Source organism: Tachyglossus aculeatus, chromosome 18, assembly GCF_015852505.1.
Source record: "Tachyglossus aculeatus isolate mTacAcu1 chromosome 18, mTacAcu1.pri, whole genome shotgun sequence".
Taxonomy (NCBI): domain Eukaryota; kingdom Metazoa; phylum Chordata; class Mammalia; order Monotremata; family Tachyglossidae; genus Tachyglossus; species Tachyglossus aculeatus.
The window spans coordinates 27,144,089-27,166,297 of NC_052083.1; the positions used below are offsets into that span (position 1 = coordinate 27,144,089).

Here is a 22,209-nt window from a genome sequence, read left to right on the forward strand (position 1 = left end):
GTCCCACGGGGGGCTCACAGCCTTAATCCCCATTTTACAAATGAGGTAACAGGCACAGAGAAGTTGAGTGACTTGCCCAAAGTCACACAGCTGACAATTGGCAGAGCTGGGATTTGAACCCATGACCTCTGATTCCAAAGCCCATGCTCTTTCCACTGAGTCACGCTGCTTCTCATGGATGACAGACTCCCTTACCCTTAGAATCACAAGGTTTCAATCTATGCTACTTATTGAGCGCTTACTGTGCGCAGAGTGCTTACCATGCACAAAGTGCTGTACTAATATAACAGAGTTGGTAGACACGTTCCCTGCCTACAAAGAGCTTACAGTCTAGAGGTAGGGACAGACATTAAAATGAATTATGGATATGCCTATCACTCAATTGCCATAGTTTTATAACACTTTTCACTGCATTAATTTCTGCTGTGTTTCACTGAATGAATCGGGCTTATAGGTTTAGTCCGTGTTGAATTAATACTGGACACCCTGAAATTACACACTGATGCTTAGCGCAGTAGTAGGAAAGTAGTAGAAAGAAAGTAGAAGAAAGAGAGAGAGAGAGGAAGGAAGGAAGGAAGGAAGGAAGGAAGGAAGGAAGGAAGGAAGGAAGGAAGGAAGGAAGGAAAGAAGGAAGGAAGGAAGGAAGGAAGGAAGGAAGGAAGGAAGGAAGGAAGGAAGGAAGGAAGGAAGGAAGGAAGGAAGGAAGGAAGGAAGGGAGGGAGGGAGGGAGGGAGGGAGGGAGAGTGAAAGCATCATTGCTTAGTGGAAAGAGCATGGACTTGGGAGTCAGAGTTCATGGGTTCTAATCTGACACCACCACTTGTCAGCTGTGTGACTTTGGGCAAGTCACTTAACATCTCTGTGACTCAGTTACCTCATCTGTAAAATGGGGATTAAGACTGTGAGCCTCACATGGGACAATCTGATAAGCTTGTATCTACCCTAGTGCTTAGAACAGTGCTTGGCATATAGTAATCGCTTAACAAATACCATTATTATTATTAGTAGCAGTAGTGCTTATGGAATACCTGCTATGTACCTGTACATAAGCACAAGCCAACCTGACTTGCAATTAAGCTCCCCTTCTACACTAAGATCATGTCTATATTGTATTGTGCTCTCCCAAGCCCTCAGCACAGTGCTCCGTGCACAATAAGCATTCTATAAATACCACTGATTGATTCATTAGGGTCTCTTAGCTGTCATCTTCTTTAAATTATAACTCAAATCCCATCTTTTTTTTTTTAACATGCTATTTGTTAAGCTGTCAACATGTGTCAGGCATCGTTCTAAGTACAAGCTCATCAGGGTGGAAACAGTCCCTGTCCCACATGGGGCTCAAGGCAGACAAGTGGCAGAGCCAGGATTAGAACCCAGGATTCTTCCGACTCCCAGGCCAAACTTCTCTATCCACTAGGTCATGCTGTTGTTCTGACCTCTCATCTTCTCTGAGATCTCACATTTTTCCTCTGGCCTCCAGAACCCCTCCTAGTGGATGTCCCAATGATACCACAAGTTCAACCTATTTCCTCCCAAACACATTCTTCCACTTGTCTTTTCCATCACAACGGATAACCCAAAGCATCCCCCCTGCCCCAGTGACCCACAATCATGGTATTACCCATGACTCCTCATTGAGTTGCAACTCCCTGAGTTATATCCATTCAGACTGTCTCTAAATCCTGCCAATTTTTCCTGGTCCAGATGCTTGTCATATCCCAGTTCGACTACTTTGTCTCCCCATTTCCATCCTCTTGGCTGTAAGCTTACTGTGGGCAAGGGACATGTCTAATAATTCTATTGTGCTGTACTCTTCCAAGAGCTTAGTATAAACATCACTGGTTAACTGCTTTTCCAGGCCCACGCTTCTCTGCTACCCAGATCATTTTTAATTATTATTATTATTCTCAAATGTTTTCTCCTCCTGTTTTCCTACTGTTCAAAAACCTCTCAAAATATCCCATTCTATTCTGCATCAAGCAAAAACTTCTGAAAATTACCTTTTAGGCATTCCATCAGCAATCTCCCTCTTACGGTGAGCCCCATGTGAGACAGGGACTGTTCCAACCTGAATAACTTGCTTCACAAGTGATGGAGCCAGGATTAGAACCCATGATCTTCTGACTCCCAGGCCCATGCTCTATCCACTACGCCATGCTGCTTATCCTTCTTCCGGCCCAGACATCCCTTCCACTTCACATCCACCAGACTGGTACTCTTCCTCTCTTCAAAGCCTTCTGGAAAGCCAACTTCCTCCAGTAGGGAATGAATTCAATTAAGTCCCAGGTTGCATCCATCCATTCAATCATATTTACTGAGCATTTACCATGTACAAAGCACTGTACTAAGTGCTTGGGAGAGTACACTATCACAATAAACAGACACATTCCCTGCCCACAGTGAGTTTACAGTCTAGAGGGGGATACAGACGTTAATATAAATAAATTACGGATATGTACATAAGATTACAGGTATGTACATATACACCAGAGCCCTTACACATATTCTCAACTCACCTTTAGTTACTCCTCTCTTCCATGGATATATATGCAGAGTGTAAGGAATAATTTCTCCAGGCTCTAAAATAATTGTTGGAGAGCCCCCCACCATTGGAAGATCTGTAGTGACCTAGCAAAAAAAGGTGAAGTTCAATTATAAAAATGGAACTTCATTCTAAAACTGAATGAATTGGTATAGCAGATTTAGAATCTTAAATTAATGCAAATAGTACTGTATGAGATGACTCCCTTTTGGGACTACACTTAGGGACAAATCGGATAAGATGAATGATGACTATGAGAGAAAAATCGTGCTTGTAAATAATAATGATAATTGTGGTATTTGCTGAGTGCTATGTGCCAAGCACTGTTCTAAAAGCTGGTATAGATACAAGTAAATCAGGTTGGACACAGTCCCTGTCCCACAAGGGACTCACATTCTTAATCCCCATTTTACAAATGAGGTAACTGAAGCCCAGAGAAGTGAAGTGACTTGCCCAAAGTCACAGAGCAGAACCCAGGTCCTTCTGACTGCCAGACCCGTGCTCTATCCAATAAGCCATGCTGCTTCTCTAAAGTAAGTTATAGGAGGGAGAAAAGCTGATAATTAGCTTGCATCTACCCCAGCTCTTAAAAAATATCATTTAAAATACAAAACAAAAAAAACAAGTCCTTCCAAAGCCCAAAAGATTCTGCACAGTGCTGGCAACACAGTAAACTCTGGTCATGTTTCTGTTTCCATATGAGAGCCCGACTTTTGGCTACTCAGCTTAGGAGATGACCTCAGTGCCGAAGCTGTAGAGGGAATGTACTGTTTTCTCATCCCATTGGCAGAATAGAAGCAGGAGAGGTCAAAAAGCAGTGGGGAGAAAGGAAAACACTAATAATTCCCACTGTGGGTTGCAGTTGTGAGTTCATGCTATCCCCTCGTGCCCAATGCAACATGGCAAGTATGGTCTCCCCCTCTCGGGTCACACATGAAGTGTAGTACTGTTCAGGTCTATTAATCAATCCGTCATATAGAGCATGGACCTGGGAGTCGGGAGAACACGGGTTAATAATAATGATAATTGTGGTATGTACCAAGCGCTTACTATGTGCCAAGCACTGTTCTAAGCACTGGGGTAGATACAAGCCTCACAGTCTTAATCCCCATTTCACAGATGAGGTTCACAGAAGTGAAGTGACTTTCCCAAGGTCACTCAGGAGACAAGTGGCACAGCCTAAATTAGAACCCAGGTCCTTCTGATTGCCAGGCTTGTGCTCTATCTACTAGGCAACACTGCTAGCCCTCCAGCACTTAGGTACATAGCTATTACCATTCCTCCTATCAGTAATTTATTTTCATGTCTGTCTCCCCCTGTAGAGGGAGAGCACTTAGTACAGTGCTCTGCACACAGTAAGTACTCAATAAATATGACTGACTGAATGAATGAAGGTAGACTGTAAGCTCTTTGTGGGCAAGGATTGTGTCTACCAAATTTATTGTATCATACTGTACTCAAGTGCTTAATAGATTCCTATTATGCATATGTGCATTCGTGCCTGTCTTCATGTGTCTCTTCCTCTGTGTATTCACAGGTGCATTCCATTTTAGCCGGCTGCTTTCTGGGTCCTGGCAGAAGTTCAATTGCGGCTGGGGAGTGGGGGGTGAGGAACCAAATGGACTTTTAATTCCATCAGCACTCTTTCTTCAGGCGCCTCTCTGTCAATTATATCATTGCCCAGGAACTGGTGCCATGGGAAAGGTTAGCAAAAATGGGCAATTTCAAAAGTTTTTCAGAAAATCCTTCACAGACTTGATGGTCTGGGTGGTTACTCAGTGACTGAAAACATCGTTCAGAAATATCCAGTTAATGTGCGCCAAACTAGATCATCCTAAAAAGTAGGCGACCTATTAATAGTACAATAATATATATTATTGAATTATGCATATTAATGTCTGCCTTCCCCCTTTAGGCCGAAGCTCATCATTCTGTTGTGTTGTACTCTCCCAAGGGATTAGTGCAGTGCTCTGCATGTAGTAAACACTCAGTAAATACCACTGATGGATCGATTACAGCTCAACATACTCTAAGGGCATAACAGATACCGTGTTATTGATTGTTATAATTACTCTGCTCCATTAATATCACTGGTGATACCATTTCCTGTTTCCCATGATTCTCTGAGCACCTTCTCCACACCCTCAAGTGACCAAAAGCACCTCCAAGCCTCCAACCACCATCACCTGGTATGTCAGCTTGCTCTTGGTATAATTGGGCACCATGAGGACTTTGTGGGTCATCTGTCTCACTTGACAGTCGATCACAACATGGTCTAAGGCCAGAGGTTTCTTCCCAGTCCCCTTCAGGCCAAAGATGTGTTCCGTCCCATCTGTTTCATTTTGGAGGGTCAGCTTGCCCTGGAACAAGAAAGGAAATGGGGTTTTGCCTTCTCAGGAGTCTTGCCTGGCTGTCAAATAACTTCTTCCAATCTATTAATCCCCAACCCAACTGGCGAAGTGAGATTTCAAAAGACATTTCAAACCCTCTGACCTGGGCCACTGTGTGTGCACATGATGCTATTCGATCAGGGAAGACAAAATTCCTCGAGTTTTTGTCCTCTTTACGTTTTCTAAATTAGCTAGCATTAGGGCATCGTCGTGCCTTTTTTTATTAGATGCATGTTTACTGCATCAGAATCAAATTTATTGAGCACTTATTGCATACAGAGCAATCGACCTATCAATGCTATTTATTGAGCACTTACTATGTGCTGTACCAAGCACTTGAGAGAATATGACATGAGAGTTCAACGAACTTACAGAAAAGTACTAGGCTTCTAAGAAAATTCTTAATTAATGGGAAAAATTTGAAGATAAAGAAATAAACCTTTTCTTGTTTCTTGTTGCTATCAAAAAGAATAATGCCTTAAAATAGGACATATGGTCGCATTAGGCTGGGGATCCCATCACTGTAGGGTGAGTAGTTTTTACCTGAGAGATGCCAATAAAACTGACATTAAATTTATCCCAGAAAAGTTGTATAATTGGCACCGTTGTTATTCATGATAGGACAATGGACTCTTACCTCTGTCTCACATTCAAAAATAGGTTTGAACATCAGAGGGTACTGTGTGGTTTCACCTGGTCCGACATATATCATTGGTGGTCCATAAAACCATTTTCCTTCTAAAATAGCTTGACATTTCCAGTCTTGATTTGTTCTATTGTTCTGGAAAAAATAACCAGTAGGAGGTAAAGAATCGCATTAAACATGACAAGTAAAATGTTGACGCTGAATCACTAACTGGAACTGTCTGGAGAACATGGCTTCAAAACTTCCTAATTTGGAATGATGGATAAAAAAAGTATCATTTGATCAAAATCATTTTTATTACTAATAATAATTATGCTTGTAAAGTACTTACTCTGTGCCAAGCACTGTTCTAAGCACTGGGATTGATATAGATTAATCAATTTGGACACAATCCCTGTCATACACTGGGGCTCTCACTCTTAATCCCCATTTTATAGATGAGGTAACTGAGGCACAGAGAAGTGAAGTGACTTGCCCAAGATCATACAGCAGACATATGGAGGGGCCAGGATTACAACTCATGACCTTCTGACTGCCAGGCCCGTGGTGCATCCACTAAGCCATGCTGCTTCCCGAATGGATGCTCTCATATTTTAAGGGAACAGGATGATTGGAAAATTATGATTTTTTTTCTTTTCACACCACAGCAATTAGTCTTATTAGTCTTAGTGACTGTCAATTAGCATTGATACACGCATTATGATATAATCCTCCTGGATAAGCACAAATGATATCAACCTATCACTAAAGAAAATTGTAATAGAGATACTGGCAGAAGCTAATTAATATTTTTCCCACCACCTACCCACGGAATAATTTACATCTACTGATATGTATCAAAGTGACCTATCGTAATGCTTAAGGACTCAAATTCTCCAAAATGTGTATTTCAAACTACTCAAAAAAAATTACCAGAGGGAATTTAATTTATCCTTGGAGCACTGAAGTAAAAAAAAAAATGTGGTCAAGAAGAAACCTAATTTTTCGAGGAAAACAACCATTTCAAAAGTGTAGCTACCGGTAAGGGCAGAAATCTAAGATGGTCTCAATGGGCCAACCCTTCACAAAACAGCTATTTCTGCCACTTTCTTAGTTCTCATTGAGGCTCTGTGTCTTGGTCTCTTTTCCTGGCAAGGGACGACTTGGTTTCTTCTCAAGGTCAGGCTGGGGATTTTGTCCCAGTTAGTTATAAGCAAGAATTCTGCCAATATAGACCCCATTTTTTTTCTGTACACCAAACCAACCTCCCTAGACAATGCTTGTCTGAATGAACACAGTTTCTGTGGCAAAACCTACTCAGGTAATTGGTTCAGAGGTCAAATTCCAGATTCGGCCAAGGGCATCACTTTCAATCTTGACTTACTAGAGAGGTGGCAGGGCCTAGCAGTTAGAGCACAGGCCTGGGAGTCAGAAAGTCATAAATTCTAATCCCAGCTCTGCCACTTGTCTGCTGTGTGACTTTGGGCAACTCCCTTCACTTCTCTGTGCCTCAGTTACCTCATCTGTAAAATGGGGATTGAGACTGTGAGCCCCATGTGGGATGTGGACTGTGTCCAACCTGATTATCTTGTATCTACCTATCTCTCCCAGCACTTAGTACAATGCTTTGTATCCACCTCAGTGCTTAGTATGGTGCCTGACACATAGTAAGTGTTTACCAAATACCACATGTATTAGTAGTAGTAGTAATAAACACTATATGCCAAATACTGTACTAAAAGCTGGGGTAAACACAATGTAATCAGATCCACCATGGTCCCTGCTTAACATGGGGCTCACTCTTTAAAGGGGAGGGATTTAATCCCCATTTTAATAATGATAATAATAATAACAGTAATAATTGTGGATTTGTTAAGTGCTTACTGTGTGTCAAGCACTGTTTCAAGCATTGGGGTAAATATAAGATCATCAGCTGCGATTAGAACCCAGGCCCAAGCGCTTAGTACAGTGCTCTGCACACAGTAAGTGCTCAATAAATACGATTGAATGAATGAACTCCCAGGAGAGGATGCTGAGACACAGAGGGTTCAAGTGACTAGCCCAAGATCACACTGCAAGCAAGTTCCAGAAGGCAAGGACGCTGAGACACAGAGAGTTCAAGTGACTTGCCTACGATCACACAGCAGCCAAGTGGCAGAGCTGGGATTAGAACCCAAGTCTTCCACTTCCAATCTTGTGCTCATTCCACTAGGCCAAACTGCCTCTCACCGCCTTACTGGATTTTCAGAACAGAATTCACCACCGTCTTTTTGGACTAAATCCCGCCGCCATCTCCGAATAGGAATGGTTACCACCAGGCAAGCAGCTCAGACGGACTTTCAAGCACAGGGTGAAACGTACTACTGGAATATCCTGAATCAGTGCCTCACATGCCGACGTTACAAACTCCAGGTCAGTATCTGCAGTATCTGTGTTCACTATACACTCTATGGCATAGACTCGGATATCGTGGGTCGATTGCAGTAAAATCTGGCAGGGATAGCGGCCAGCATGTAATGGAACGAACTTGATAGGAAGTACAATTGCACCACCTGATTCTATAAAAAAAGAATTAAAAAAACAGATTGTAAATTGTATGAAAAGTCAAGAAGTCAAAACCAAATGTGTCTTGAAAACAAATACGAATGTGAAAATTAGAAGACATTCTGCTTGGTTACCATTTCCTCTACTCTGCTCCTACTCTATCTTTGCCCACTTTTTTTTCATGATGTTTGCTAGTTCACTATGGGCCAGGCTGGGGTAAATACCAGTTAATCAGGTAACATGGGCACAGTCCATGTTTATTGTTATACTGTACACTCCCAAGCACTTAGTACAGTGCCCTGCATGCAGTTTGAGTGCTCAATAAATATGATGGTATTGAATGAATGATGTCCCACATGAGGCTCACAGTATTAATCCTCATTTTACAGGTAAGGGAACTGAGCCCAAGGTCATACAGTAGGCAAGTGGCAGAGCCAGGATTAGATCCCAGGTGCTTCTGACTCCCATGCCCCTGATTTATCCACATTGCTTTCTCACATTACATTTCTCCCTACCACTTTGTTGTATCTCAAGATCTCGAAAACTTCCAAAAGTATCCCTCCTATCTGAAGAATAGGCACCATGTTTGATTCCCACCTCTGTGCCTCAGTTTCCTATAAAATGGGGAATAAGACTGTGAGCCAATTATCTTGTTTCTACCCCAGTTCTTATTACAGTGTCTGGCACATAGTAAGCACTTAAATAGTATTATCATTATTATTATCGTTCTTCTTATTATTATTGTTGTTACTTCTCCCTAGCCTCAGGAAAAAAAAATACAGAAAGGAGTAACAGCCTCTAAATCAAAATATTCATCATGTCACTGGTTCATCTAAGCCAGAATTCCCAGCACCCAGTCACTGATATTTACTGAGCGCTTACTGTGTGCAGAGCATTGTACTGAGTACAATACAACGTAGTTAGCAGAAACGTTCCCTTCCCACAATGATAAATAGGGAAGCAGAGGAGCTTAATGGATAGAACACAGGCCTGAAAGTCAGAAGGACTTGAGTTCTAATCTTGGTTTCGCGCTAGTCTGCTGTGTGAACTTGGGCACGTCACTTCACTTCTCTGTGCTTCAGTGACCTCATCTGTAAAATGGGGATTATGGCTGTGAGCCCCCATGTGGGACAGGGATTGTGTCCAACCTGATTACCTCATATATATCTCAGCACTTAGAACAGCGCCCAGCACGTAATAAATGCTTAATACTACACACACAAAAAAAAAACCAAAACAAGCTTACATTCTACAGGCACCAAATCAATAAAGCACATTATCCTTCAAGCAAATGGTAGTAGCTGTCTCCAAATCACGATGGGACTACCCAATAAATAAGCTTTTGCACTTAAATTTTCCAGAAGACGCTATACTTGGTAGTGGGCCGGAAATGTGACACCTCTTTGTTGTGTACTTCCCAAGTGCTTAGTAGAGTTTTGCAACCAATGCATGCTCAAAACACTCTACTGCTACTACTATGATCACATTCTCTGTAGCAAAATAAAGGATACATTGTTGTTTAATAAAAAGCACCACTGTCTAGGAGTCGGGGACTCAGATTCTATTTTCATCTCTAACACTGACAAAATATGTCCTCCAGCAAATCATTTAACTTCCCTGTAACACTGTAAAGTGGGGAGAATAATGCCTACACACGTAACTACTTCTCAAGGCCGCTGCAAGGAGAGAAAAATAAATAAGAAACCCCCTTCGGGATAAAGTTCTGATATAAATAAAATAAATTACACTTTATAACACCTTCTATCTTTGATGAATGCTCCTCAAACTTCCCGATATTGGTTTTTCAGTGCTGTTCCATAACACCGGTATGAACGCTCCATTATTTCATAAACCAGTTTCAAATTGGAATATTATGTCATTATATAATGAGCGTCTCAGCATTAATAGGCTCACATGGTTTTTAGATTGCTCTTTGGATTTAGCCTTCTTTGAACTAAATTACCATGTACTTTATAGACAAAATGAATGGCCTCTCAATTTATGAGTTATTACTATTGTACTATTTCTCTACCACCTAATTTTAACAAACTACTTCCCAGCTTTGTTAGTTGTTAAGAACTATAACCGCTTTTCCTTTCCCAGTGAAAAAGTAAATTTTCTATGGAAATATGTAAATGAAGACCAAATACACACAAGTAGCTAATTAAATCTTAATATATCAATGACTGCATAAATAATTACAATACTCTAAACCACTTTCATTAAGCGAGCCACTGTATTAATATGTTTACAAACAAAATTTAACAGCTGGCACTTATTGATCCCTGAACAGAGCAAGGTTCAAAAAATAAGCCAAACTCCATATTTTGGCTGTGCAACTTTCTTAAGATGTAATTCTAAATTTGGAATTTAACATCAAACCATACACTAGTCAAATGTACCTTATTAATGTGAAATCAGTCATGGATTTGTTCATGCTAAATGCCCTAATCGGCAAATACATCTTTCCACGCTTTCATAGGTTTATACAATTTAGTCGAAGTTTGCATTAAAATATCTGCACTAAAGATGCAAAGGGAATTTGAGAAATCTAAGACGTTTAAAAATGTTCTAAGAGAAATAGAAAGCAGCATGGTATTACAAGTTTCATCCATGTTTTAGAAATATACCCTTAGAAGAAACTAAGGCTTCAAATCACTTTGTTTAGATTTCAAAATTGGTTTTTAACCACTACTGAGAATTGTGTTTCTCTTCCTTCTTATAGACTGCCTTAAGCGGAGGGAGACTGAGTGTTTTCAAATGTTAGTCAATCATACTTATTGAGTACTTACTGTGTGCAGTGCACTGTACTAAGCGCTTGGGAGAGTACAATAGAACAATAGAACAGACACATTCTCTGCCCACAATGAGCTTGTAGTCTAGAGGGGGAGACCGACATTAATATAAATAAATCACAGATATGGGCCTAAGTAATGTGGGGCCAGAGGGAGGAGGACAAACAAAGGGAGCAAGTTGGGGTGACGCAGAAAGGGGTAGGGGAAGAGGAAAGGAGGATTTTCAGGTTCAAACAGTGCTTCCTGACTACCTTATCCATGCCTCCCGCCGCCAAACACTTTCTTCTGCCTCCCCAGCCTGTGATACAAATAATAATAATTATGTTATTTGTTAAGCACTTACAATGTTCCAGACACTGTATTAAGCACTGGGGTGGTTACAAGCAAATCGGGTTGGCAAAAGTCCCTGTCCTCAAATGGGGCTCACAGTCTCAATCCCCATTTTACAGATGAAGTAACTGAGGCCCAGAGAAATACAGTGACTTGCCCAAGGTCACATGGCAGACACGTGGCAGAGCCAGGATTAGAACCCTTGACCTTCTGACTCCGAGGCCCATGCCCTATCCACTACGCCATGATGCTTTTCCAAGTGCACTCTGATGCTTTTCCAAGTGCACTCTGACCTCTGCTTGAAGTCGGCTTCTGGTTACATGGCCAGATTTGGCGGGAACTACCCAAAGTGATGGAAACGAGGCTCATTTGTCACTTTGGACCTGTGACTCCATCACTTCACCTCATGGGGACTTAGGTGATTTGGGAGCGAGGAGGGAGGGAGAGAGCAGGGCCAGCAAGTTCTTAGTCTGCAAGCCTGGTGGAGGCTACATCTGGAGAGTGTCCTCTACACTGTAAGCTCGTTGTGGGAAGGGAATGTGTCTGTTTATTGTTATATTGTACTCTCCCGAGAGCTTTGTACAATGCTCTGCACACAGAAAGAGCTCAAATATGTTCGAATGAACTCACAACCACATTCCCCAACTCTGGGGCCAGAATGGGGCTTAATAAAGATGTCATACCATAGATTGTTCCCCTCCCTACAAATCTCCTGCCCTTTCCGAGAGTCTGGAAGTGAAAGACGGGGAGAAAGCTTTCAGGCATAGTCCCCAGACTCACCCTGCCCACCAAGCGCTCTCCTTCAAAGATCTTCGGAAATTTCCGCAATCCCAGAAGATCTTCCCCGACTGAAGGGAAGTGAAATGCTCTGTGCATTCCCCTTACCCAATTCCAAAAAGTGTGCATTCCCCAGGCACTAAATAATATATAGCAAGGCTGGGATTCAATGTGGGCCCTGGGTCTCTTGTGTCTCAACTTTTGCCCTCCCTCTGCTCCTATGAGGGAGGGGGCTTTGCTCCCAATTCTACCAATCAGTCAATCAACTGTTTTTATTAAGAGCTTGCGGTATGTAGAGCACTGTACTAAATGCTTGGGAGAGTAAAATTCCCTGCCCACAACGAGCTTACAGTCTAGAAGGGGACAGTGCTCTGCACACAGTAAGCACTCAATAAATACGATTGAATGAATTCTTTTAAAAAAAATTTGGATTAAACACACAAAAAACCCTGAATTAAAGGGTATTTGATCCCCTCCTTCTTCACCTTTCATTCTGATCTACAAAATCCTTTTTGCGATGAATGAGACAAGAACGAGTGAAGCCTTCTAATGTAATTTATCTAAAGAATCCTACAGAGTGGAAGGAGAATCAGGAGTAAGGAAAAGACATCATCCCAAATTCTTTCATTTAAGATCTGAGACTACAGCAGGACTGAATACGGAGTTGCATCGACTGGACTGTTTTGAAAGGTCCATGCACTTGGCATCACTCCATGAAATGACTATTCGTTTGCAAAGGAACCTCAGACCTTAGCACAGAACAGAAAAATGAGACACTCAAGTGCTGAATAGAGACTTAGAAACACCAGAAAAGAGCCCTTAATTCTTTACTTCAGTGGCAAAATCTCAGTGCAAATACTAATAGGTTCTGCCTAGCCATCCATCTTTGCCCGAAGATGGTGTCTCCCATCGAGAATGACAGATGAGCTTGGTCTGTCCCAAGCCTACAGGACCAAAAACCGACACACAGGAATTGATTATTGTGCCCGTGGTATGAGCGATGTCATCCCTGACAGTCTTTTGCCTATGAGGGCAGAGTATAAGGAACATAGAGGTAGGCAAGGGAGCAACACACTGTGAAGAGAACGACACACTGTGAAGAGAACGTAATTCTTTTTTTTTCCCCCACAGACAGTGGTCTTAAGACCCAGTAGTCTTAAGTGACCTTAAGGGGTCACTTAAGTGACTTAAGTGGTCTTAAGTGTCCAGAACAAAGTGTTGATATAATACTGTAGTGCCAAAACCTTTCCAGATATGACACAATGCTGGGAAGCAGCATAGACCAGTGGAAAGAGCTTGGGCCACTTGTTTGCTGTGTGACCTTGGCCAAGTCACTTAACGCCTCTGGGCCTCAGTTCTCTTATCTGAGAAAAAAAATGGATTCAATATCTGTTGGCCTTCCTACTTAGACTGTGAGCCCCATGTGGGATCTGATTATCTCATATCTACGCCAGTGCTTAGTACAGTGCTTGGCATATAGTAAGCACTTAAATACCAAGATTATTATGATGATTTTATTATTATTATTAGCCACTCTAGTCTTTGCTACCCAGCTATTTTTCAAAATCCCAGCTGGGCCTGTCAAACTCACTGAACATCTTATCGATCAATGGTATTTACTGAGTGCTTACTGTGTGCAAAGCACTGTATTAAGCGTTTGAGAGTGTATGATATAATACAGTTGGCTGAAGCATTCCCTGCCCACAAGGATTTTACAGTCTAGAGGATGCTTCAATTAAAAAAAAAACAAAAAACTTTCCTCCTGACTGCGGAGTTCCAGCAGACAAATCAGAAAAAGACTTCAGATCCCCTGATTTCAAGGCCTGTGCTCTACACAAATAGATGATGTCATCATTTCCCAAACCAGGAATATTGCCTGTACTTCTGCTTAGACTGGGAGCCCCTTGGGGGTAAGGATTGGGTCTCTACCTCATCCATACATTTCTTTCCTAGCACTTACCCCAGTGCTTTGCACACAGTGAGCACTTAATAGATACTATTACTATTCTGTTATATTTTTGGAGAACTGGACATAAAGCAATCATAACAGCTTTTCTTTCTTTTGCCATATTCTGAATTTGAATATAAAACCTCTATTCACTTTTAGAAGATTGTATAACTAACTTCAGGATAACATCATGAAATGATCATCCTTTATATGTCATAAAATGGTGAACTCTAAACTCTTCCATAATTTTCATAAACAGAGCCAAGATATTCTACTTCAATTCCATTGATTTAGTCATGTAATTACCTTTTGGTCACAGTAAAAAGAAAAAAACTAACGATTTTGGCTTCATTTGAAGATTCCATATGATTTAATGGAAATCTGGACAAATGAGTTGTAAAGCAATATATGGCTTGAAATACTTCCGACAATATTTTAATAGAAAGAACCTCAATTAGACAGTTAAACCACAATATTAGTAGGACAGCATAAACAAATCTGAGTAATTTGAGGCTCTTATTGGTTTTTGATTCAGAATCTAAATTGGATATCAAAGTAACAGAATGTGTTTCATTTTCAGAGCAGTTTTTTCTCACATTCTCTACTCTTCCATTTTCTCCTAAACAATTTGAGTGCAAAAATAATTTCCAAAGGGTCAATTCAAAAGACTAAAACAAAATGCTACTTAATGCCACAGTACTTTTCCTTTTTCCTACTTTACTTTAGGTTTAATACAGTCAATGAGGGTTTGTCTCTCAGAGCACATTTTAAGATTAACAAGTTTATGTACATTGACTTTGTCACTAGTTTTTGAACTGCCTTATTTATTAACCAAAAAATAAAATGTGACTATAAACTTCATGGAACACTGGGAAAAATAGGTGCTATCTTCATTCTTGCACTGTTTCCCACATCAGGAATACTGCTTGTATTTCTGCTTAGATTGGGAGCCCCTTGGGGGAAAAAAAAAACTGTGTCTATACCTCATCTATGTATTTCTTTCCTAGCAATTACTGCAGTGCTTTGCACATAGTAAGCGCTTAGTAAATATTATTACTATTCTGCTATAATATTTTTGGAAGGACATTATAGAGCTGGAGAAGTGGCAGAGACAAACTACAATGATTAGAGGAATGAAGACGCCTCCATGAAAATATCCAAGCGCTTAGTACAGTGCCCTGCACACAGTAAGTGCTTAATAAATACGATTGAATGAATGAATGAATGAAAACTCTTCAGCCTGGCATGAGTAAGGCTGAGGTCAAACATGAAACTAACAAACCCATCAGGAGTGTGGACAGGCAAATATGGATTTTCTTTTGGCATAACCCTCAAGAAAAGAGTGAGGGAACCATCATTGTTGCTTGGAGATAGTAGGTTCAAACCAAACAAAAAGACCTATTTTTTGATCTATTGAATACACTATAGAGCAAAATCAATCATATTTACTGAGTGCTTACTTTGTGCCAAGCACTGTACTAAGTGATTGCATGAGTACAATATAACAATATAACAAGAGTTTGTAGACACATTCCCTGCCCACAATGAGGTCATGGTCTAGAGGGGGAGATAGACATTGATATAAAAAAAATTACAAATATGTACATAAGTGCTGTGGGGTTGGGAGGAGGGGGTGAATAAAGGGAGGAAGTCAAAATTACGCAGAAGGAAGTGGGAGAAGAGGAAAGGAGGGCTTAGTCAGGGAAGGCCTCTTGGAGATGTGCTTTCCATAAGGCTTTTAAGCTGGGCAAGAGTGATCATTTGTCGAATATGAAGAGGGAGGGCATTCCAGGCCAAAGGCTGAACATGGGTGAGAAGTTGGCGGTGAGATAGACGAGACTGGGGCACAGTAAGAAGGTTGGCATTAGAGGAGTGAAATGTACAGGCTGGGTTGTAGTAGGATAGTACTGAGGTGAGGTAGAAGGAATTAAGGTGATTGAGTACCTTAAAGCCAAAGGTGAGGAGTTTCTGTTTGATGATGCCTAATGCTGCTTTTGCTAGAAGGCTCACTGAGGCCAGTGAATTTCATTCCCCAGGGAAAGTACACTCCCCACTCCACCAGCTCTTATTAATAATAATAATAATAATAATGGCATTTATTAAGCGCTTACTATGTGCAAAGCACTATTCTAAGCATTGGGGAGGTTACAAGGTGATCAGGTTGTCCCACGGGGGGCTCACAGTCTTAATCCCCATTTTACAGATGAGGTACTGAGGCACAGAGAAGTTAAGTGACTTGCCCAAAGTCACAGAGCTGACAGTTGGTGGAGCCGGGGTTTGAACCCATGACCTCTGACTCCAAAGCCTGTGCTCTTTCCACTGAGCCACGCTGCTTCTTTGCTCTTGGTAACTTCTGCTGCCACCATTGAACCCTAAATCCCAATCACCTGACTACCCCCTTCCCTCACCAGATAAGTCCCACACCCATACCCACCTCCCTTTTTTTTTCCTTTTTAAACTTTTCTCATTGCCATCAGCACATTCACTTAGAAGATACACATTAATCAGGTTGGACAAAATCCCCGTTCCACATAGGGCTTGTAAATCTTAATCTCCATTTTATAGATGAGGTAACTGAGGCTCAGAGAAGTGAAGTGACTTCCCCAAGGTCATTTCATTCATTCATGCATTCAATTGCATTTATTGAGCGCTTACTGTGTGCCGAGCACTGTACTAAGTGTGTGGATGAGAACAATACAACAATAAACAAAGTCCCTGCCAGGAGATGAGTAGCAGAGCTGGGATTAGAACCCAGGTCCTTCTCACTCCAAGGCCTGTGCTCTATCCACTAGGCTACACTGCATCTCGATCGTATTTCAAATGCAATTTTCCTGCAGCAAGCAGAAAGAAAATTCAAAATCCTCCACCCCAAGTCTTATAATATTATGTCCAATGACATTCCTTAAAGAATGCAACAGGGAACTTAAGGTGGCCCAGAAATCCAGATCAATCCATCAATCGTATTTATTGAGTGCTTACTATGTGCAGAGCACTGTACTAAGCACTTGGGAGAGCACACTACAAATATGATTCTTAGATCTCTAAGACCTGAAGAGAACAAAGCCTGATTAAGGAAAGAGCATTTTAGTATGTTGCTGTTTTTCTGGAGCTTAGATTGAGTTAATAGATTCATAGCTTTTGAAAGTAGTAACTACTTATTAGCCTCTGGGCATATTTTAAGTGTGATATTCAAGGAGACAACTTGCCATTCCAATTTTACAGTTACTCAGAAAACAAGATTTTTTTTCCAATACAACCATTCTCAAAAGTTCATTCTAACCACTATTTAGAATGACTCCCAGGTTATTTGACCTGGGGGTGGGGGGGGGGGAGGACAGGGAGGAGAGTGAGAGAGAAAGTTGTCAGAGTTGTCTTTTGTAGTATTGCCTAGTGGCTAGAGCACGGGCCTGGGAGTCAGAAGGACCTAGGTTCTAATCCCAGCTCCGCCACTTTTCTGCTGTGTGACCCTGGGCATGTCACTTCACTTCTCTGTTCCTCAGTTACCTCACCTGTAAAATGGGGATTAAGAGTATGCGCCCCAGTGGGACAGACTGTGTCCAACCTGATTACCTTGTATCTACCCCAGTGCTTAGTTTAGTGCCTGGCACATAGTAAGCGCTTAACAAATACCACAATTATTTGAAGAAGACACCACTGACATAGGGAAATTCACCCTATGAGGTGGGGAGGGCAGGGAAATGCTACTGTGGGATCCACAATCCTGGCTATCAGCACTTAGAACAGTGTTTGACAAAAATTATCAGTGTCAGTCAAATCCTACTGATTGAGCGCTTACTGTGAGCAGAGCACTGTACTAAGTGCTTGGGAGATTAAAATACAATAATAAACATTCCCTGCCCATAACAAGCATAACAGTCTGCCCTCTGACTCAATTATTCAGAAGATAAGGCATTTTTCTAGACCTTCCCGATACTGTCCTATGTGATGGTCTGTTAAATGATAGGATTTATTTCTTTACTAAGATGTAGGATGAGAAACGGTGAATTAGTGGATAGAATACAGGCCTGGGAGTCAGAAAGACCTGGGTCCTAATCTCTGCACTACCACTTAAATGCTGTGTGGTTTGGGGCATCACTTCACTTCTCGGTGCCTCAGTTGCCTCATCTGGAAAATGGGGATTAAGCATGTGCGCCCCATGTGAGACATGGGCTGTGTTCTGCTAATTAGCCTGTATCTGTCCCAGTGCTTAGTACAGTTTGTGGCACACAGTAAGTGCTTAAAAATACCATAAAAATAGGATTCAATTATTCGCACCCACCTTAGAATTTGTTACAATATTTGGATGAGCATGAGGAGAAAAACATAAGAAAAGAGAATCAAGTACATTGTGGAACTAGCATAGTCAGAGACCAGAATTGGTGTTTCCTCTGGATTTAAAAGATAGGTCAACAATTTACAGTATACAAAATTAAGACCACTAAATTAGTGATGTCAATTTACTGTTGCACTAAAAAGCAGTGACATAAACTGTTTTTCCCAAACTTCAATTTTAAGAGCCATTAACTTGCAGTCTGATAATACCTATTTTTCTTTGCTTAACACCCAGCATGAAATAGGGCTTTGTAGCTGAGAGAACCATATCAGAGAGGAAGATGGTGATTGTTTGAATTTGAATGGAACAATTGAATATATATATATATATATATATATATATGTATATATAGATATACATATATATCTTAATCAGAATTACATTTTCCTAATAGTACTCTGCACATGTCTTTGGAAATCACTGCAATGGAAACTTCATTATCTTGAGCAGAATTTAGTTAACGAAAGTTCATAGCAGTAATCTCAATGCGTCATCCCTAAATTCAGTCATATCTACATTGAAAGAGAATAGTCATTTGATAATTTGCCTCTCTTCTACCTAATGGAGGCTGCATGTAACTCCAAAAATTTGAGAAGCAGCATGACATATGGGATAGAGCACAGGCCTGGGAGTCAGAGGGTCATGGGTTCTAATCTCAGCCCTGTCACTTGTCAGCTGGGTGACGTTGGGCAAGTCATTTCACTTCTCTGGGCCTCAAGTTATCTATAAAATGGGGATTGAGACTGTGAGCCCCATGTGGAACAGGGACTGTATCCGACCCAATTAACTTGTGTCCACCCCAGCGCTCAGTACAGTGCCTGGCACATAGTAAGCACTTGAAAAAAATATTATAACTATTATTATGAAAAGGCTAGAAATGCATCTATTAAGTACACTACAGCACTTATCACAGTGCTGATAAACTATCTCAGTATCACACTATCACAGTACATACCTGTAATTTACTTATTCATATCAATTTCTATCTCCCCTCCTAGACTGTAAGCTCACTAAGGGCAGGGAATGTGTCTACCAACTGTCAGACTGTACTCTTTCAAGAGCTTTCAGTGCTCTGCACACAGAAAGTGCTCAATAAACATCACTGATTGATTGATATTTGTTTAGACGCTTTGGCAAAATAATGGTAGCAAGTGCCTCCTTGCCTAGAAGGAAATAGCTCAAAAATCCCTTTCAGCCCCACAAATGTCTACGAAAATCAAATGACCTTTAATTAAATTAAACAGACAACTTGATAAAATAAATAATATACAGTATGACACCTGATCAGTAAAGCAGCATGCACACACACACACACACACACTCTCTCTCTCTCTCTCTCTCTCACATATGAAAAATATCCTAAAGAAAACCAGTTTCCACAGTGCTTAGTAAATAGTTCTTCAACTCAAAGTCACTCTGGATTTACATGTGGTTTAGTATGTAAAAACAAAAAATAAATTTCTAGACCAACAGTTGCATTATATATTTGGGAGGAAAATGCCATAATACTTGTAATTAATATAATTTTAAGGAAACACCTGTAATTTTAACCAACCTGAAGCCTGAATAAAAAAACAAAAACAGTGGTTCATGAGGACTTCGAATGACTGTGATGAAATTTGGCCCAGAATGTATGATAAAAATGTTATAAGAATTCAGTGGCTCCCCAAAGAAAGAAAAATACATGAAAAGCATGGGAAGACACTTCTATGAATAAGAATTTGATGACAGACACAAAAATATCCAATCAATTCATCGTATTTACTGAGCACCTACTTTGTGGTGAACATGATACGAGCATTTGGGAGAGTAAAATAGAATTAGAATCCCTGCCCTCAAGCAGTATACAATCTAGTAGGAAAGACACACACAAAAACATTATGAATAAGAGGAAAAGGAAAAAATAGATATGTGAATGAGTAAGTACTTAAAATAGTAGTAGAGTACATCTACATTTATGTAAGTGCAGTGGGTGGTTGTGAGAGCAAAACTGCATAGTTGGCAAAGAAATGTTGAGGAGGTTGCCGGGTGCAAATGATTTGGAGGGACAAAAAAATAATAATAATAATGATGATAATAATAATAATAATTTTGGTATTTGTTAAGCTCTCACTATGTGCCAGGCACTATATTAAGCGTGGGGGTAGATACAAGCTAATCAGGTTGGACACAGTGCCTGTCCTACATAGGGCTCGCAGTCTTAATCCCCGTTTTCCAGATGAGGTAACTGAGGCACATAGAAGTGAAGTGACTTGCCCAAGGTCACACAGCAGACAGGTGGCAGAGCCGGGATTAGAACCCATACCCATGCTCTTGCCACTAGGCAACGCTGCTTCCCTAGTGAGGTTTTGAAGATGAGGAAAGACGTGATCTACCAGATGTAAAGGGGGAGTGATTTCCAGGCAAGGGAGAGGACGTGAACAGGAGTCCTATGGCAAGAGAGATTACAGTGCATCACGGTGAGTAGATTACTATCAACTGATCCAAAGTTTAATTTACAAAATTATTGTACCTGCAGAGAAAAGAATCTTCATTACATATAAGAAGACTGGGCAAGAGGAATTCCTTCCCAGCCTAACATATCAGTGGTATTTGAGTGTCGTACTGTTTGCAGAGCACTGTATTAAGCATTTGAGCAAGTACAATATAACAAAGTCGGTAGCCACATTCCCTGCCCACAACAAGCCCAGGTGAGTTGAAGCTGAATTTGTTCCAGATCTCCAAGTTGCTTAATAGTAACAAAAACCATAATGATAATAATAATAATGACATTTATTAAGCGCTTACTATGTGCAAAGCACTGTTCTAAGTGCTGGGGAGGTTACAAGGTGATCAGGTTGTCCCACAAGGGGGCTCACAGTCTTCATCCCCATTTTACAGATGAGGGAACTGAGGCACAGAGAAGTGAAATGACTTGCCCAAAGTCACACAGCTGACAAGTGGCAGAGCTGGGATTTAAACCCAAGACCTCTGACTCCCAAGCCCGGGCTCTTTCAACTAAGCCATGCTGTGTGGCTGTATTTTAAAATTTTGACTTTTTTCACTTCTATGGGTCACAGAGCTTTTCTTTTTCCTTTATTGTTATTTAGAAAATTTTTTAACCTTCAGTTTTGGAACACAGCAAAGCTAAAGAGATTACTGGGCAAGTCAATGAACTACTCTGGGCCCCAGTTGCCGGATCTGTAAAATGGGGATTCGATATACCTGTTCTCCCTCCTACTTAGACTGTGAGCCCCACACGGTACAGGGTCTGGGCTCGACCAGATTACCTTGTATCTCCCCCAGTGCTTAGAGGAGTGTGGTGACCCACAGCAAGCAAATAAAATCATTAATAGATAGGTAACCTCTTAAACCACTGCAGCCTATGGCATTGTGCTAAATAAGTTTATACTTTAAATCACAAATCATTTTTTACTTTTTCCACTCTTGCTACATTTCCAAATTCCTAAAGGGAGTACTGAAAGGACAACTTTTTGACAGATAATTTTAAATCAACTAAGTTTTTCTTAGATGATTTTAATCAGACATGTTAGAGCATGAACATCCAAAAGCAATTTTTTTAAAAGTTAATGAAAAATCTACTTCAGTCCAACAGAAAAAACAGAGATGGAATGAAAGCATTATACGTAGCGACACACTGCTGATATATAGAGCAAAAACATGACTTCAGGAATCCAAAAAACAGCATAATGAAGGTCCACATATTAGGTAATAAAATAATCATTAATGACCAATTACCTGAGCTTTTAATGACTTGATATCGTTCCTGTTGAGTAGCTTTGGAATTAGGTCTGCTTTTAGGAAATTGAGGAATGGAAAGTTTGCTAGGGACTTGAAAATGTTCTGGCATGCTCACTTCAACAGTGTAAGAAACAGGTCTAACTTTCTTTGGATATTTTGAGGGCATATGAAGTGTCTGTGCCTG

General features: G+C 40.8%; 1 protein-coding gene across 1 annotated transcript in view; it reads right to left on the reverse strand.

The window, feature by feature from the left end:
- CFAP47 (cilia and flagella associated protein 47) overlaps positions 1-22,209 on the reverse strand; it is a 271,714-nt gene that overhangs the window by 101,998 nt on the left and 147,507 nt on the right. Inside the window, exons 45-49 of the mRNA XM_038760124.1 lie at positions 22,023-22,206; positions 7,919-8,115; positions 5,570-5,713; positions 4,729-4,902; positions 2,517-2,628 (exon numbers count right to left, since the gene is read on the reverse strand). Coding sequence (XP_038616052.1) covers positions 2,517-2,628; positions 4,729-4,902; positions 5,570-5,713; positions 7,919-8,115; positions 22,023-22,206 — 811 coding nt within the window. The remainder of the gene's footprint in view (positions 1-2,516; positions 2,629-4,728; positions 4,903-5,569; positions 5,714-7,918; positions 8,116-22,022; positions 22,207-22,209) is intronic.